Source organism: Magallana gigas, chromosome 6 (genome assembly GCF_963853765.1).
Source record: "Magallana gigas chromosome 6, xbMagGiga1.1, whole genome shotgun sequence".
NCBI lineage: Eukaryota > Metazoa > Mollusca > Bivalvia > Ostreida > Ostreidae > Magallana > Magallana gigas.
Genome location: NC_088858.1, coordinates 55067106 through 55086668, shown reverse-complemented (window position 1 = coordinate 55086668; position 19563 = coordinate 55067106). Strand labels below are relative to the sequence as shown.

At 31.8% G+C, this 19563-nt stretch overlaps 1 protein-coding gene across 1 annotated transcript; it reads right to left on the bottom strand.

The window, feature by feature from the left end:
* Positions 1 to 10351: 10351 nt before the first annotated feature.
* LOC136276609 (uncharacterized) lies at positions 10352 to 12623 on the bottom strand. The gene is made up of 5 exons (XM_066089031.1): positions 12560 to 12623; positions 12309 to 12406; positions 11093 to 11413; positions 10644 to 11000; positions 10352 to 10472 (listed from the first exon to the last, which is right to left on the bottom strand). The coding sequence occupies exons 2-5, from the start codon at positions 12394 to 12396 to the stop codon at positions 10459 to 10461; spliced, it is 780 nt and encodes a 259-aa protein (XP_065945103.1). The 5' UTR covers positions 12397 to 12406; positions 12560 to 12623; the 3' UTR covers positions 10352 to 10458.
* Between the last annotated feature and the right edge of the window lie 6940 nt (positions 12624 to 19563).

Genomic DNA, 19563 nt, shown 5'->3' with positions numbered 1-19563 from the left:
TCGTAACAATGCTTTACTTTTATATTGTAATGAAACTTAAATGTTTTAAATATAAATTTGATGGACATACTTCCATTCATGTATTTTCGGAACAGCAAAGCTAGTCGAAATCTAGTCGGTTACCTTTGGTTTTACTTCACCTAAAAACAAAAAAAAATCATTATTGTGACAATCATTCAAATATATTTGTTAAACTGTTACATATCATAATAAGAAAATTCATCGTTTAAATCTATACATTCGTAGCATTTAATCGATTTATATATTTGATATCTTGATATACAATAAAATGTATATATTATTTCTAAAACAGTTGTTAACTGTTTTATTTGGGGAAGAATCTCCACTTAGCTTTTAAAATTCATGATAATTAAGAAAAAATCTATGGGGTTTTTTTACCCGTTAGTAAAAATTATTTATACATACATTGTCAATATATTTTTGAAAAAGACAAGTAGGGAAAATTAGATCATTTTGAGTGCCCAAACATTGTTAAATGTCTAACACAAAAGGTACATTAATTGCTCCAGCAACAAAAATCATATTGGCCGGAATAACTAAAAAAAAATGATAAAAAGCAAAGCATAAAGCAGTAAATGTTTTGGCATTTTTTTGTTTTTTTTTTCATATCTTCCAAATAAAAAAGGGTCTTTATTTTAAATATCGGTCTTTCTATTCTCTATTTTCACTTCACATTCTCCTACGTCCAAATTGAATACTTTTTAACAAATCAAATTGAGGTATCCGTTCCACAATAGCTCAAGATTCAATGAATCTGGAAGCATCATATGTATGGATTTAATACCCAGTATACTTCGACATAATTTTCATGTTCAGCATCAGTATGTAAGAGCAAAATGTCCTTTTCCTGTTCTTGAAAAATTGCCCGTCTCTGCTTTTAATAAAAAAAAATTCTAAAAACGTTTTCTGGTAAACAATTTGATTTCAGACGTTTTCTATCTTTTCCTAATGATCTGATACAATTTTCCACCCAACATGTAATACATGTTTAAAATCTAAATACATTTATGGCGGCAAAGTTAGCAAAACAAAAATGTTGGAGATTTATCAATGCCTTGAACCTAATCAAAAATGTATCTAAGGAGATAGAATATATTCATAAATCACGTCGTACCTATTCGGGAAAATGATTACTAATTCAAAAGTAGAACTAGCATTATCTGTTTTCGGGATAACAAGACTTTCCTAAATTCATGCCATGGAAAACCACAAGAGAGTAAATGAGTGTGAAATAAAGATGAGGTATTTTGGAAAAACGTGCAGTCGTTAGACGTGACAAAGCGCCTTGATGACAAATCATAAAGCTTTTGAAATTTAGTTATAAAAATACATTTTCATAAAATTAAGATTTTAATAATATAAAAGATGTCGCCTAATTGAATGTGTTAGTTAAGACTTAAACGAGACATGTATGGTACAGAAAAGACGTTGCTACGTTTTTGTTTTCATTGGTCCTCGTATTTGTTGGAGACGATCCCATATTCATTCATAAAAATCTCTAACCCGTATAAAAGAGGCATTTAAATCTTTTGTGTGAGACTCATATATATTGGTCGATGGCAGACATAAATGATAATCATCAAGCGAAACAGGCTTTAATAAATGGACTACCCTGAACAACCGTTCTGTTTGATTAACCCAGACACTTTTATTGCTTACAAAAAGCTTTGACTCTGTTGTATTCAAAGCACACAATGAACAAAATTTAAACCATTTTATGCACGTAAGTTAATACCAATTGAGATATTCATATATGAAAAGTTTTTAACACTGTGCCGGATAATCATGCCAGTGCCAAGGTGGCATTTTTGCACCCGCTTAAGATGCAGTTTCGTTAAAATGTATATATACCAAATGATAGACCATTGTCTTGTGAGTATATAACCACTTTTGTTTTTAATGTGTTACACCTGACAGGTGAGATATTTACCTTTAAAATTAATATCCCAAAGGAAAATGAAAATTCCCATAGGAGAAACGATTCTCCTACCGGAAATATTGACATTTCTATAGGATTTTCAAAATATCCTATAAGAATTATATTTCCTATAGGAGAAAGCTTTTTCCTGTTGGAATATGACTCAGACAGGTAGTTTTCCTATTGGAAATTAAACCTTCCCATCGGATTTTATCAAATCCTATCGGAATTGAAATTCCTATAGAAAGTTCTGGTATTCCGATAGGAATTTTCAAATTTCCTATAGGAGTATTGATTTTCCTATGGGAAAAATATTTTTTCTCTAGGAATTAAGTTTTTAAGGGTAAATATCTCATTTGACAGGTGAGATACAATGATAACAAAGGTGGTTTTAAACTCTTTAAGCAATGGTCTATCATATGGCATATTTGAATTTTTCGATATATGTAGCTTAGACGGGTGCAAAAATGCCACCTTGGCACTGGCATAGTTATCCGGCACAGTGTTTTGTGCAAAATTTGCCTTTATTTCATGATCATTATCATAAGTGATAAGTCTTGACAAATTATCAAATCATGTTGCACTTTGGAAAAAGTAAAGCAAAAAAAATTATAACAAAATGCAAAACAAGATAAGAGTTCAATCAATTTACAAAAATCTGAGAATGAAGTACGTGAAATAAATTTATTGTAAATGTTTTGTAGTACCGAACTATTTAATTTACAAAGCCAATTAATTTTACCTCAGATGTGTCGTTTTGACTTGACAAATCATGATGGCTATACCTCATATGTTACAACACAGATATCTTTAAATAGTTTATATGTCTAAACCCTCTCCGTAAGTGTTAAGCAGATTGATGCCTATACGAGTCCTTATATCTGCAAGCCATTTATTTACATCTTGACTATATGTGCTGATAAACAATACTCTAGTTTATGTTAAAAAACAAACACAATATCGACACAATTGTTTAAAGATTCATATTGCTGAGGTGAGTAAATGGTTTGTGTTTTAATTTAGAGGGAACAAATCACTACAAATCTTATCATAAAAACCCAAATCAACATTCTGGATCTTCATTTTATGTTACAATTATATCACAACTTTAAAAATATTGAGGAAAAAGTTATCAAACTCTTCTTTGTAAATAAATTATTTATTGATGAAACATCATTAGCAGAATTGAATTAAAACATGTGTCAAATCAACAAGAAATATTTTATTCGTGATGCATTTAACATAAGAAGATCTATGTACTAATTATATAAATTTTGTAAACTGTATGTATGAGTTGCACCAGATGTGGTTTCTGTCATTAAATTGAATAAATAACTAAAATGTTTTCGTTTATTTATTGTTTTTTAAACAATCAAAAATTTCACAAAAGAAAAGACAATATGTTTGATTTGCTGTTTATGTGTATAAATTTATTTCATAATAAAATGTTTAAATTGGGTGTTGTTCTATGTATCTACCCAGAGTCGTCCAATGAACGTAAGATATCATGTTTTTAAAAATTATTTCCTGGTAACATATAAATCACTGAGCGCAATATAGATGTCGTACAGATAAAGAGCAATGATATTTGGCAATTAAAAAAAACCCGCCAAAATGGGAAACTCGTTTAATCCTACCATCCTTTACTGCATTTTTGCCAAAAAAATCCGTTGATACGTAGTTCAATAATTTTTTTACATAAAAATTAAGCCAGAGGTAATTTTATGAAAGTCGTAGAATGATATGAATGGGATGCTTCAGATTAAATACGGGTGTATTTACATTTAATATTATAGTGAAGTTTAAACAGTTGTCAATTTACTTTTACAATCAAAAATATCATATGTAGTTTTCATACATATTACGCATGAGGTACTCGAGCAATACAAAAATGCTTTTTCTTAACGGTTTGATTATTTAGCCGTCTAGATTCAATAAACTGGTATAAAATATTTCGTCTGGATGTTTTACTTTTCTTTTTTTTCGTTACCATCAAATTCTAATTTCAAAACTTATAATAGATGTTGCTTGTCTTGTATAAATGAGTTATCTTTTAATGGTTTCTTTGAATTGAAATTTTGTTGGAAAGTGCTATTTTACTAGACGCCAGTCAGCATGCGACCCAGTGGAAGATTGTATTTGCTGACAAGGTCGTTGTATCGACCATAGAACTTACGAAAAGATGACCTCAAGCGAGACTGTTGATAGTCCTGTTTTATCAACTTGCTTGTCAGTAGCTTGCTTCGTCTTAGAAACTGTTAATACGAAGAGAATGCCCTTGCATATCGAATCAACTGAGAGACAAAAACACCATATGCAGGTGATGAAGGTATATTGCTACATAAGTAAGGAAAGTTGACTATAGGAAAATTGAAGTCATCGCGTTTATCATAAAATTTTGTTATTAAGTTAGTCAATGTCCATGTCAAGTAAAATATCCAAATATGAAACAGATTACTCAGACTCTGTGGCATCTTTTATTTCAAGTTCTCTGGGATATATCAAGTTGACGTAAGTATGGAAATAACAATTGTTAATTGATAATACGCCATCGCTATACCTGAATGTTGAAGGCCACAGCGAGTGACTTATTTTTTTCACGTACAATTTTTTTTAATAATTTCTAATTCATAAGAATACAAAAATAGATCTGATAACAATGGGGAATTAATCATAAAATTATTTTAGATTTATGACATTTGAACCTTTGTTTAAAATATTTATTTTTTAAATGCAATTATCGTGATTTCAATATTCTTACTCAATATGGTCAGTGATTAAAGCGTGGCATAAATATAAGTAAACTTATAATATTAAGCGTTTACATGTATTTACTTTCGACAATCTAAAAAGTCACATGTACTAAGTAGTTCAGTTAACCCGTATACCTGCATAAATGATGTGCATTAAAGCGATATACATTGAGTTTAAACCTTCTTTAACAATGTGCATTGGAGTGAAAAACCATCGCCGAACGATAGTATTGCATTTCTATTGGTCGATGGAAGAAGATAGCAATCCTTAAAGGAAGCAAAACCAAAACAAGATTTAATGGCAATAAACCCACGCCAACTACGCTCTTATTTATACGATAAAACGTAAATAAGCAATCCTACATGTGTAAAATACAGTGTATTTTCAAAGACAACAAGTCATTATCAAGAAATTGATTCGTAGCTGATCAAATTGCTTTCCTCTTATGATAACAAGTTTTGAAAATGATACATCGCTAAATACAATGTTACCGCCCTAAGTTTGATAACTATTTCTGTATATACATATAATGTTTTCTTTCTGGATACTGTCAAATTGTGTGATCCGATTTGTCCGGAGTCAACACTGTGAGTTTCCGATTCCGTATCACCACGCTATGAAACTAATGACGTATTACACATTAAAATTGTCTGTATTTTAGCACGTTTTAAAGAGTTTGTTTAAAATAGCTTTCTTATACAAGTAATCGTCATACAATAGATTTAAAAAGAAATAGTGCTTTAATAATTCAATTTGCGTCTTGTTTGATCTGATCATCCTTGCCTGACAATTTGAAGTGATCCGACCGTTTGGAACAATATACTGTTATATATACAACTGTGCCGGACAATTATGCCAGTGCCAAGGTGGCCTTTTTGCACCCATCTAAGCTGTATATATCAAATCATTCAAATATGCCACATGATAGACCATTGCCTAAAGAGTTTATAAACATCTTTGGTATCATGGTATCTCACCTGTCAAATGAAATATTTACCTTTCAAAATTAATTCCCAAAGAAAAATATTTTCCCATAGGAAAAACAATATTCCTATAAGAAATTTGAAATTTCCTCTCGGAATACAGACAATTTGCATAGAATTTCAATTCCGATAGGATTTGATAAAATATGATAAGAAATCTTAATTTCCTATAGGAAAACTATTTGTCTGTCTCAAATTCCTACAGGAAATACCATTCTTCTATGGGAAATAAAGTTTCAATAGGAGAATAATATTTCCTGTAGGAGAATCATTTCTCCAATAGGAATTATCATTTTCCTATGGGGTACTAATTATTAATTGTAAACATCTCGCCTGTCAGGTAAACACATTAAAAACAAAAGTGGTTATATCTTCTTTGAGCAATGGTATATCATTTGGTATATTAGATTTTTCCGAAACTGCGTCTTAAGCGCATGCAAAAATGTCACCTTTGCACCGGCATAATTTTCCGGCACAGTGTTACATACACTGTATATTAGCATCTTATTATATTACTAAATCATTATTCACTTTAGATAAATATAGCACATTTAAAGATTAAACACTTTATTTTTGGTGCGATTAGGATTTAAATGGAATATACATACCAATAAGACTAGAATATCATAATCATTTTGTCAGTAGTCACGACTTGTAATCATAGTTAAAAAGTAGAGAAGGTTTCTAATCGTCTTCTAGTGAGATTGTATAAAATCAATATCTACTACATAGTATATCAATGTCTTATTATGTTAATGTATAGAAGGCATCATGGTAAAATAATTTAAGATCCCAAATACTGTTAAAATTACTCTTATTAATAATTAGATAGGTGCACAATTATTAAAATTACATTCAGATTTTGTTTTTAATTTTACGGTCATTGTGCCCAAAAAGGTAGTGATAGCGTACAATATTCAAAATCAAAATTCCAAAGAAAAATACAAAAGAGCAGACAAAACAGGAACTCTACAAAAATTAGAGGTACATGTGGAGGATCAGGTGCCATATAGGAGTGAACATCCTCTGTGCACCGTTCACAAATGCCGAATCTTCTGTTTCTATCGTAATCGGGAAAGCGGGAAAAACCGAAGACTATACGGTGATTAATAATGGCCTAACAATTCGTATGAAATACGTCAGTCAGCATTCGACCTAGCGGAAAATTGTATTTGCTGACAAGGCCGTTGTATCGACCATAGAACTTAGGAAATGATAACTTCAATCGAGACTGTTGATAATCTTGTTTTTTCAACATGTTTGTCAGTAGCTTGCCTCGTTTTAGAAATTAATCATACGTTAAGTATGCTTTGCGTATCGAATCAACTCCGAAACAGAAAACTGGATATACAGCTGATGACGGTTTATAGTTACACAAGTATGGAAAGTTTTCTATAGAAAAGTTTAAGTCATTAGGTTTATCAACAAAGATATTTGTTAGGTTTCCATTAAATTCTTTCTCATGTAAAATATCTAAATAGGAAACAGATGACCAAGAATCTGTGGTATCTTTTATTTCAAGCTCACTGGGATTTATCGAGTCAACCTAAGAATGGAAGTAACGATTGTTACTTGATAATACGTCGTCAATATACACTAATGTCGAGTTGAGGGTCACAACGAATGATTTCTTTTTTTTCATGTACAAATCTTTGAATAAATTCTGCTTCATATAAATGATCAAGAATTGAGAAAATTTCAGTTAAGCCCATTGTATTAATCATGGAGTAAAACAGTTTTTTCTTAACATATAATTATGATATGTCGGTATTCTACCTTACCGTTTGTGATCATTGAAAATTTAGAACCTACACTAAGATATGTGTTTTATCGTTTATCAAATATAAATATAAAATTTTGACACAACCAAATTTGTTAACTTTCAGTTTAAAGACATGAACGTTGAAGTTCTTATAAGCAACAATAATACCCTAATTATCAATTTGCCTTAATTTATAAAATAAACCATTAAAATGAAACCGTGTAATTTATGTTACTTTAAAAGATTACTGGAGCTTATATCTGACTATTGTGTATTGAATTCATAATATTATTTGATAGTTTATTCAGCCATTTAAAAAAAAGGTTTGCCTTGTCATCCTAAAATGGATAAACAATCATTATAAAAGCAATAAAACTAATACTCATTTCACTTCTAAACATAGCAGTACATACTGAAATTAAAAAAAAATAGAACAAAGTCATCCACGTCGTGTTTTCAAAACAACATTGTTATATTCAATCATCAGGCTGCATCAATTGTAGCGCTGGAATGGGACTGGCAGACTTTCTAAATGTGGTACTTGGGCCTGGTAAGCTTGGTACATACTCCAAGTTTCCATTGGAACCCGTTATCATGCTAGCACAATTGGGATGGACATTATCATCATTAGTAATATCATTTTGATCAGGTTCTAGTTCTTCGGCCTTAGACGATGATCCACAGGTATTTTCACCTTCACCTTCCTCTTGTATTATTGGTGTTGCATCTGGTTTTTTAACTGTTTTCATCCACGCCTTTGCTGTCTTATTCACCGCTATGGTCGTCACGATAGTTTTATCTGCTCTAGGCGAAACAAAAACAGCTCTGTCTAATCTGTTCACAGCAGACGATATTGAATTTCTAATTCTTTCAACTTTTGTGGCCACATTGCTTGGTAACGCCATCTTTGAATTTTGCCGGAAGTGTCTGTTGTGTGCGAGATATATAATAGGCTTTGCTATAAAGCTAAGTACAGAGAAGATAAGTGTCAGAGAATACCACCCTTGCCAAACGGAGTCACTGAACGCGTTAGCCAAAGCTAGAGATAGGTAAGGTAGCCAGCAGATCGTGAGGAAGCTGTACACGATCATATACGTCACAGCAAGATGGTGGTCCTCGTCCCTATGATCGTCAGATAACAAGTCGTAGTTTTGTACAGCGCTCACTACTGACTGAAGCCGGCTTGGGCGATGCTTTGTGGATTTTCGTATTTTCTTCCAATAACGTCTGCGATTGTTTTCGGTTTCTTGCTCTGACATAGTCATTTCTGCCAGGGTGTCGCGTCGTGCACTAACGTTTCTTGGAGTTTCTTCTACGGCGGGAACGATACCTGTCGTTGACAGTGTGCTTCTTTCTGACGCCGGTGGTGACGCAAGAACAGTGTTCTGTTCCTGCACTGGCTTTAACATTTCTATCATATCATCTTGTTTCTGTTTTGCTTTATTTCGATGGTGGGAGAAGAGAATAATACAGCACACGATAAAAACTAGAAAAGGCAGTACAAATGTTAAGGCAAACATCAATGGAGCTAATATCTTGCTCTTGGAATAGGACACAACACAGGAAGCTTGGTATTCGTCATAAGCAATGCTAGCTATGTCAAAAACAGGCAACAAAGCTATGCCGAGATCTATTGCCCAAACGAAACCTGAAATCAAAGCTACTCCAACGTTTGTGTCAAACAACTTTTGGTGTATTTTAGGAGTTTTTTGTTTAGTAACTCGCTCGATAAAACATAAGGACACCAAGCCAAATGATACAAGGAGAAGCCATGTTGATATCACGGCATGAAAGTAACACAAGGGGTTTGAAAGGATCCAACTGTTAGCCAGAGCCGTGACACAGATCGGAACAAGAACAAAGCCACAAGCTAGAAAGTCTATCACAATCAGTTGTAGCAAAAATTTTGCCGACTCGAAGGCCTAATGGCATTTCAATAGCGGAGTCACGTTGCTAATGTATCACTATTGGAATTAGAATCAAGAAAACTAAAGGTGATAATTTTGATTGGGGCGTGTTCAAATTCAATAAAGTTTCAAGCGCTTTATAATAGGTTTAATCATTCCCTGACCGAAATTATCACCTCCTTATATTCAAATAATGATTCCTTATACTCTATATCTATATAATTTCATTAGTTGTACGAAGACTTTTTTTAAATATATATAAATGATACATTATATATATATATATATATATATATATATATATATATATATATATATATATATATATATATATATATATACAAACACGCACACATACTTTTTATTTATTATATTAATTGAACCCCGCTTGCGCCCCAACAATACGCCATTTGAATTCATTGGACTGTATTGACACTATGGAGTGTAAATTTCTTGATATAAAGGAGAGATAATAGTGGTCTTAACACGATAATTAAACATTACCATTTTTTTTATATTGTTATTAGAGTAAAAAAATATTGATGCGATTAGAGCTACTGTTGTCATTTCATATACTATTTGATATTAACGTCCCATTTTGCAAATTCATGTTAATATGTAACTGAAAGTGTGAAAATCAAGCACCATTATAAAATTGAAAACATTTATAATAAGATTGTATGCGAATGTAATTAGAAATTACAGAATAATACATTAAGTTGTAATCTATTTTGACATAAATATAAGTAAAGACCAAGCAACTGCTCTGATAATGTTAAGACACTATAAAAATATTAAACACTCTCTATTGTATTGTGACAATATCAAAGAAACATTGTCAAAATTATGTAAAATTTTGCAAATTGATATACTATGTGGTAACCTTTCATTTTAGGTCTCTATTATGAAAATAATTATAAGGTGGAATTTTGTAAAAGTACATTAACTATCCTGTGTTGCTTTTAGGATATATGTTGCTTTTAGAAAATATAAAAGATAAAAACTTTTATGATTAGAACTAATTTTTAATGGATGTTTATCAACCATAATAAGTAAATGTGTTTTTTAATTTAAAGTTTCAAGCATTGGAAATCCATAGAAGGAAGGCGCTCTTTAATTTCCGTCATCTAAAACAAGAAAGGAATATTGATTGAATGATGAAACTACTAGTATTGATAGATCTTCATAAATCAAACTTAAACTATAACTTCATTATATGATATTGCATTACTTCTTTACAGAAATATGATTATGAATACAGAGTATTGTTTAAAGTAGGAACTTTTTTTTGCTCTTACTGTCACATCCAGGACACTCCCAACGAATGTTTACGTTGCAGACTCCCGTTCCGGACCTGTAGCTCCCGCTGATGACCCTGTTAAAGGCCATGTAAAGTGCATTGGCGCGGTCATTTGGGTCTTGTCCACTGAGGGCAAAAATGCATCTGTTGCAATCCTTGGCCTCAAATCCCTTGTCATTCGTTATTTTGACGTAATTGTTGGCAACAAAAATGGTGACTCTTTTGACATCGGGCGCTAAAAGGCTATTTGCCCATGTTGTTCTCATTGAATGACAAAGATCAGATTTAAACTCAAACAAAGTAGGATAAAGACCGAATATTTCAGCATCATTTTCTGTGTCACTGGCATCTCCACCTTAATGAAATTCAATCAATGCATTATTTCACAAACAAACAATAACAAAGAAAAAAAATCATTTTTTTTTAAAAATGTCTTATCTTTCTTACCCCATCCATTGTTGCTTGGGCTATCTCCTACATTAAACATATATCCCTTTCTATCGTCTCCTAAGAACATATCAATTCTGAGCATGCGTCTTCCGCACATTGGAAAGGACACACATCCGTCCTGGTGCCAGTCATTGAGACATTTTGTAAGGGTTTGGAAATTTGCTCGCAGAGTCGCCATGTAGCTACATTTAGCGTTTGCTGATGATTGAGCCTGAAAAGATGGATGCGATACTCCTTCTAAAGTGCCCGTAAATGTTCCTCTGTTTAAGTCAATGGACAATCCATTTTGACGTGGACAGCATATATTCTTATTTGCATCTAACAATTGAAAAAATAAAAATATTAAATCAGTGAATCAGTAGAACTTTTAAATGCACAAATCTAAAGACAGAGTGGGACCCTCAAAAGTAAAAATTAGTTAATCACATTGTGAAATTATCTAAAATATTCCTTGGACCCCCTCCCCCTCCAAAGAAAAATTTAATAATCCCTCACACCCCCCCCCCCCCCAAAAAAAATCTTGGTCCGCCAATGACTTAAATTTTTAAAGACTTTTGCGTGTAATTTTGTTAATCTGAAAAAAACCCACACAATTTTTTAGTTAAAATTGTATTTGAATGAAATTTTCAATAAAGTACACCTCATTAAGGACATGTATTCTAAAAACATAAAATTATGATCAAATACGAAAGTCAAACAAATTTAAACTAACGCGCAACTTCAAGGACGTAAGTCTGGCCTTTATAGCTGACATGAATTCATAAAAGCATTTGGTCGCCATATTAGTTTTGATCGCTCCGGAAAGTTACGGTCGGTTGCTTTCTGATCGAGGCATTCAGGTTGCATGGACTTCTAAATGCATGAACTATGCAATGTAGTAAAATGTTTGTAATAAATAATAAAGGAATCAACAATCAATAAAATACAAAATATATTTATTCTTTGAAAGAATTTCCAACGTATCCGTAATATTTTGCACATAATGTGCTGCCTTACTTCGCATGCATATCGAACACGTGTGTCGTTCATACAGAATGCATAACGTCTGCATCATTTTTAAAACTCCAGCGGCAGTACATCCAACACTGTAGCTAAATGATGGTCAATCCAAGAAAGTAACAACGTAACATCGTTGTAAAAATTAAAATTTATTAAACAAGTTTCTATTGATATAAACATTTTGACGTAAGTCTGTAAAAAAAAAAAACCTTACATATTTCTGGCTGTGATCTTTCAGAGACTAGTGCTTCTGTACCAACCAAAGCCAGGGTAACAAAACTGACGGCGAGCAGATTTTTCATCGTTTAGTATCTAAAAAAGCAACATTAGTTTCTGGATATTCCAGTAGAATTGATGATATAAGAGCTAATAAAAAAGAAATGTTAAAAGTTTCTGGAAAAGTATATGGATCGTGCATTACTTTAAAAAAAAATTGAATAATGGTTCAGTACATTAAGAACTTACTTTTACAAACGGCTAACAGAATCAAATCGTTGGATAGTTATGCGTTATATAATTTCATATAATCATGACTCGTTTTATATAATTGTAGAAATATGCATTTTATCTAACTGAAGATGTCTGCTTGCGCGGAAGTTCCTCAGACAATCAGAGTGAATAGCTATTTTTTACATGGTTAAGGCCAATTAGCGCATACAGTGGTAACATTTGATGTACAACATCTGGTGTGTAGTCGTAAAGCGCTTCCTGTCTCAAATAGGTGATGTTATTTATCATCATTTGTAGCAATGCAACTCATCTATGTGTCTATCTAGTTGTCTGTTTATGCCTCTTTTACATATAATATAGAATGTTTAGCAGGTTGAAATCAAATAGAACAATTACGTGTACATGTATCATATCTGAAACAGGAGTGACAAGTGTAGAAGGCTTAGTCTTTTAGTTGACTAAACTAAACTAAGCTGAAGAAAACACTAAACAGTGGATGAATGATAGCACTCTGCTCTGTGAGCATATTCTAAGACTTTTGAGTTAAAGTTAAGCTATTTGAATTGTTCCTGTATTTCAATTGTTCTTGCTAAAAAGGTTTATAGATTTTACTGCACAGTTTGAAAACTTTTCCACATAACGTATGATCGATAAAAAAAAATGCATAACCGAATTGTTTTTTTTAAGAGCAAATTCACCAATACATATAAAAGCTTGATGTCTTTATTTAATTTTATCATCATCTGATAAAATAAAGAGAAAAGCAATTCGTGTTTTAAGTTTTAAACTGGATTATCGTTACGATGATATCATTCAAAAAGTTTATTTTTCTTCAATTTTATGGATTGCTGCTTTTTTATGTACTTACTAAAAATTTTACTGAAATATTGCGCCATTGATCTACGTCTTCGTGGCGCATTTTATGATTCTTAATTTACATCAAATGCATATGTGTTAATTTTCTTTAGTAATAAGACTTAAAAGAATTTAATGATAACGGTTTGACTATTTAAAAAAATTACTAGTAAGAGTTACTAAATATAACCAAAACAATTAAAGATAGTATAAAATATAACTAGATCTTTAGTAGGAACATTGCAAAAGTTTGTATTTTTTCCGATTGAACATTTTGCCGAAAAGCGAAAATAATTTGTAAAAATTTTCTGCAATAGATTTTTTTTTTATTGAAATATGATATGTATATGATAATTTTCAATTAATATCATTGAAAAAATGAACATATGATTGACTTCGTTTTTACGGTGTGTCAACATTTTTCTGCAATTTTTCACAAATGACCTGCGCAAACTAAAAGAAAGAGTTATGTATATCATTTTGAGGTTGATTTATAAAACGAAAAATCTATAAGAATGTGCTAAACGATTTTACTCAATTTTCAATACAAGTATTGAAGCGGATTGGAATTGAAATGATTTGTTCATAGGCTCAAAATTTGTTAGCTATTCACTGTATGCGGTAATAAATAATGTGAGCTATCTCACTACAGTGCTGCGGCATTCCCCAAAGAAACTTGTACATGTTATATAATGTTAAAAAGTAGCAAAGTCAGCTACTACTTGCTTTTTATAAAGTGTGTATTGATGATGTATAGGAAATGTTATTGCGACATTAGCGAATTTCATTGAGTTTTGTTGATTGTGAAGTAATATTGGGAATTCGATGAACTATCTAAAAAAAGAATAAAATGCAACAAAAGTCTTAATTTTGGACTACTATTATGTAAACGAAAACATCTTATTTGAAACTTTTCCAAGTCCACCGATTTCAAGAAAAACGTGTCTTAGAATATGTGTAATCTGATGTTTCTAAAACACTATTCAAAACCATATGATGCGGATTTCGTTTTAGTGGAAATTGATAAAATGCTTGTGTCCTCTTAATTTTTCATTGAAACTAAAAAAACCCGCGAAAAAAAAGAAAACCTGAAATCAATTATGACGTCATATAAATTTTGACGTCATAACTGAAATAAAGGGTAGTTGGTGTTACGTCACAATAAAAATGTGTGAGTTATCTCCCTGTAACCGCAAACCTTACCTTAAGTAAATAACAGCCAAAAAAAGAATCCTTCGGGCTTCACAGGATTTAACACGCGACCAACAAAGTTCATATCGCGGTGAAGTTTTAAGTGTTTATTTCTTAAATGACAAGTACAAAATGTTTTAAAAACTCTACAAACTACAATTTTTATTCACCACCATCTTGACACCAAGGAGTCGAGGTGAAATTGATCTTATTTCACAGTTTAGACCCTCTCAAAGGATTATGATGGAATGAATTCAATTATCTTGTTCACTGCTAGTCGCGATCAAACTTTAAGAAGCCAGGTTAGTTCTTGTATGATGATGTTTATGACGTAATAAAACAAACAATAATAGAGCAGAATGACCATAGATTCCGCATTGTGAAAAATATTCAAACGAAGCAGCTGGTTAAAACCGTTGATCACAACCTACACATTTTCGTCGCAAAAATGCAATATATCCTTAAATAAACCAATCTTTTGTAAACTATGATCACATATATTGTAAAACCGTTACATATTAAACACACGCTTTTGACGGAAACCCCCGTCATAATGTTCTGTAGTGCCCAAGTCATTTGGTTTTAAAAGAAATACATTTAAAGTCTAGTGTGAAATTGTATATTCTACGAAAATGCAAATGATACTAAAATTGATTGCAAACGGCTTTATTATTCAGATAGTGTTAATGTTCGCAATTGTATTTATTTTGCTACCGTGATGCATTACCTTTGATAAGAACATATTCTATAACGAGATATCTATGATAATCGACTCTTAATATTATATGTTGACTAGATGGCTGAATGGTATACTAACATTCCATTCACAAAACCGATGTTTTACTAAAAAAAATATATTTATAAAACGTCACTCGTCACCATCACACTAATATAAAACAACACGAATATTAATCGTTACGAATATTGTCAATTTTTTTTTCATGATCAATAAAGTTAACGATAATGGATGCAATTAGGACGTATGTTCTCTCATTTAATCACCTGTCATATCAATTTGATTTTTCTCATTATGATTGAAGTCACGTATTATTATATAAGAATAACTTTGAGTGATAAGATATTTTATTAACAAAGCATTATGTAATTTTACAAATCAAGAAAAAAGTTCAAATCTACAAATAGGTTAATTGATGATTACACTATCTGCATGTGATTTGATACAAGAGGCCCATGGGGCCACATCGCTCACCTGCTGGCCTCAGGATCATGAAGGAATTTCAGACTTAAGACAAAATTTCAGTCAGCCATAAAAATTTTGTTTATAATCAAATGACGATCAAAATTTGTAATTAACAATTTTAAATCAAGCCAATTTTAGTAACATTTCAATTTTGTCAGTTTTTTCAATCTAGAGACATTAAGAGAGTATACAATTTTTTACTTAAGTCTAAGATTGCTTCATGATCCTGAGGCCTGAGCAACAATGGGCGTTCAAAAGATATTGTGCCATATGGCCCTCGGTAGAATAACAAAAAAATAAATATTGTGAAGTATTCGAATTTTACACTTTTTTTTGCATACACGTAATCTTTGACATTGTACCTTCATGAAATACTGTTTTTACCCAGAATAAGAAAATCCTACGCAAGATATAGAACTGAATATTTGGTAGGGGTACACTGTTATATAACTTCTAATTCCCTGTATTTTCGTTCTGCCCCCTCCCCCACTTAATAAAGCGATCAAAATATATGAGAGCATATAGGTACATTTTCTTCCTCAACTACTTACTAGTTATTGTATTTTTATTTTAAATATAATAGTTATTGTATTTTATCAAAAAAATCCTACATGTATATATGTGAAGAAGATAATTGCACCTCAATTCGCTCAATTTCTCAAATTAATAATATTCAACAATTTAATTTGTCTTCTCCATTATAATTAAATGACTGTTGTTTACTTCGCGTAAACTCGTGACTTTTATAACTTTACTCACACTTGATTGATGAATACACTGGAATGAAAAATGTTGTCACGTGACATATTAAAGAGCTATAAAAATCAATGATACCGTATTGACAGGCACATCACTCTAATTTACTATGGCCTATGCACCCATTATTTTCAATTTTATTCAAAAAATAACAAATGGCTTAACAAACCAGGATAATTTTCCGCTGTAATATTTTCTTAGGAATAGCGATAATTCTTTTATCCCCGCAACAGAAATGTGTCAGAACTATGGAAACTGTTTTAACGATGTCGTTTTTATTTACTCACATTTCACATTATTCATTGTATAAAGAGTAGGCCCCAGAGAGTAGTTATATACAGCATATCATTCTTTAATTTTTTTATGTACAAGTATTTAACATACTCTGATTCATATAGAATTTCTAATGATCAACCAACATTTCAGCGTCAATCGTAGAATTATGAGCAAGATGAGCTCAAAATTTTGCTAGGTTTGAGTCATATTCTGTTCACATGAGTTTATTACATTCAGCTTAAGATTTTTAACTTGGTATTTTCTATTCGGCATTTAAAATGGAAAAAAAATGAATGGCCTCAGATCTGTGTACAAACATAGAATTGTGAGCAAATCTCTGTATCTTGCTTATAATTCGAAGCTTAACACTCAAATATGGTAAGTAAATAGAAATTGTAAACAATTAAACACAAGAAACATGCACTATAACAAATAAAGAACACAATTTATTTTTCGAAATGAATCATATACATGTATATACCTACATATTTCCGTCAGCGATATTAAACTCTATTTAAACTGAATAAACTCGAGAAAATGCCGAGCATCTCAACAAAATATAGTGCATTATTCTACCATTACGCAAAATATGATACAGAATTACCGATAGCCTGAATGAATTGCATTTTAGTTCTTTCTTAATACAATTTGCGCAAGTAAACAGTGAACTGTTTGATTTACCGAAGTCTCTGTTTGATTTGATATGTAAAAATCAGGAAATACAAGCGACATTTTCCAGGTTAACCCAAAGCATAAATGAAAACGAAACGAAAATCACAACAAGCTAACACCACCGTCATATGTGAAAACTGTTAACGCATTGAAATATTTAGCTTCAATTTACTTCACAAAATCGGCACCAATGTATTTTACATGTTTCAAAGATTCCCTTCGTACACGAACTGTTGAACAACAAACAAATTCATCATTGTCAGATCGACCCGTTTATCATATAACGTCATGGCTGCTTTAAACAAAGAACCTCGTTTTAGAATTATGGAATACGAGTCTTGGTAAAATGGGTAAGCAAACCCGGGCCGGGGCAAAATAAAAGCCGGGGCAGATCGGCAATCGTCAATTCCAATTACTCATAATTTTGCATCAATATTTACAGCGAATACAAATATACTGGTCAGTAAATATCTTGAAATTTTAATGAGATTAGCAAATTAATTAATAATAGCAAATTGTCAATCTTTTGTTTTGCCCTGGCCCGGTCATGCCTACCCATTTTACCAAGACTCATGGATGCTATAAATTGCTTGAAACACGACTTTTCTTTCTTATTATTTTCGTAATAACTCAGATTTGAAACAGATTTAGCCCATAATTTTTTCAATTTATATTTTCCTTCCCATAAGGATTATTCGTGCTAAATTACGTTGAATTTGCCTCAGTAGTTATTGAGAAGAAGAGTTTTTAAAAATGCAGCCCCCCCTTTTTTTTTTACAGTTTGAGGTTTTCTCCGCTTTCAATGAAAATTTTTCTTTCATTTCTGCAATTTATATTCATCTTTCCATAAGAATGCTTTGAGCCAAATTTAGTTGAATTTGGTCAAGTGGTTTTAGAGAAGAAGTTCAAATTCTGAAAAGTTTACAGACGGACAGACAGACGGACGGACGAACGACGGACAAAATGTGATCAGAATAGCTCACTTGACCTTTCAGCTCAGGTGAGCTAAAAAAGTCCTACAAAAATTGAAATTAGATGTGATAAAGTTTGTTATTAGATAAAGAATGATTAAAAATTTGATTAATGTCGTTATCCGAATATCTTTCATAATAAAAGATTTTAGAGACTCATAGTTTTCTCGCCAGTTAAACGTACATTTACAATGAATAAGTGAGTAAACATGTAATGTCTGTCTCTTTTTGTAAAACTAGTATATTTGTAATAGAAATTTATTGAGAAAATTCTTAACAAACACACAGTGTCACTTCCTTTTGGGGTCGCATCATGGAAAGTATGCAAAAATAAAAATAACAAACTGTCAACCATCTCAATAATCCATAAAGCCAAATACAAATTGTAAGCAGAGCAACACGGACCTCCAAAAAGATAGAGATAGGACCAGTTGCCATGAAGAAGTGGGCATCCTCTGCTGATCGACCAGTGTCGTAATCGCGGAAAAACTGAAAACTCCGTAGACAATTAGATGATTAATTATGGTCTTACAATTTGTATGAAAAACGTCAATCAGCATGCGACCCAGTTGAAGATTGTATTTGCTAACAAGGTCGTTGTATCGACCATAGAACTTACGAAAAGATGACTTCAACCAAGACTGTTGATAGTCCTGTTTTATTAACTTGTTTGTCGGTAGCTTGCCTCGCCTTAGAAACTGTTCATACGCTCAACGCTCATATACAAACATCATTTTCATAAGGACTAGGCGAACAATACGAGGATTATTAAAGTTATTTGTTTGATATTTTATCGTATTTCTTTGATAGCTTAAAGAATAGCGAACTGTTGAAAAAAGTCTTTTTAATGACATTTGATACTGCATGATGTAGCTCTGCCATCGGGTCTGCTGAAATGTAACTTCTGTCTAACTTCATTATTCTCTTGATTACAAAAAATCAGGCACAGTCGTTCAGTCAATTGAAATATAACTTGAAGATCACTTGTTGGCATATAAATGTCATTCTGTCAGCTTTCAAGACCTTTCAGTTGACATTAAGGGTCCTCCACACCCATTAGCAAAGTTAAAATCAAAGTACTGAGAAACTGGCGGGAG

Coding starts and splice junctions, on each gene's coding strand:
- LOC136276609 (XM_066089031.1), bottom strand. CDS start 12,396: ATGAAAAATCTGCTCGCCGTCAGTTTTGTTACCCTGGCTTTGGTTGGT. Junction 11,414..12,308: donor AAGATCACAGCCAGAAATAT/GTAAGGTTTTTT, acceptor TTCAATTGTTAG/ATGCAAATAAGAATATATGC. Junction 11,001..11,092: donor CCCAAGCAACAATGGATGGG/GTAAGAAAGATA, acceptor AATTTCATTAAG/GTGGAGATGCCAGTGACACA.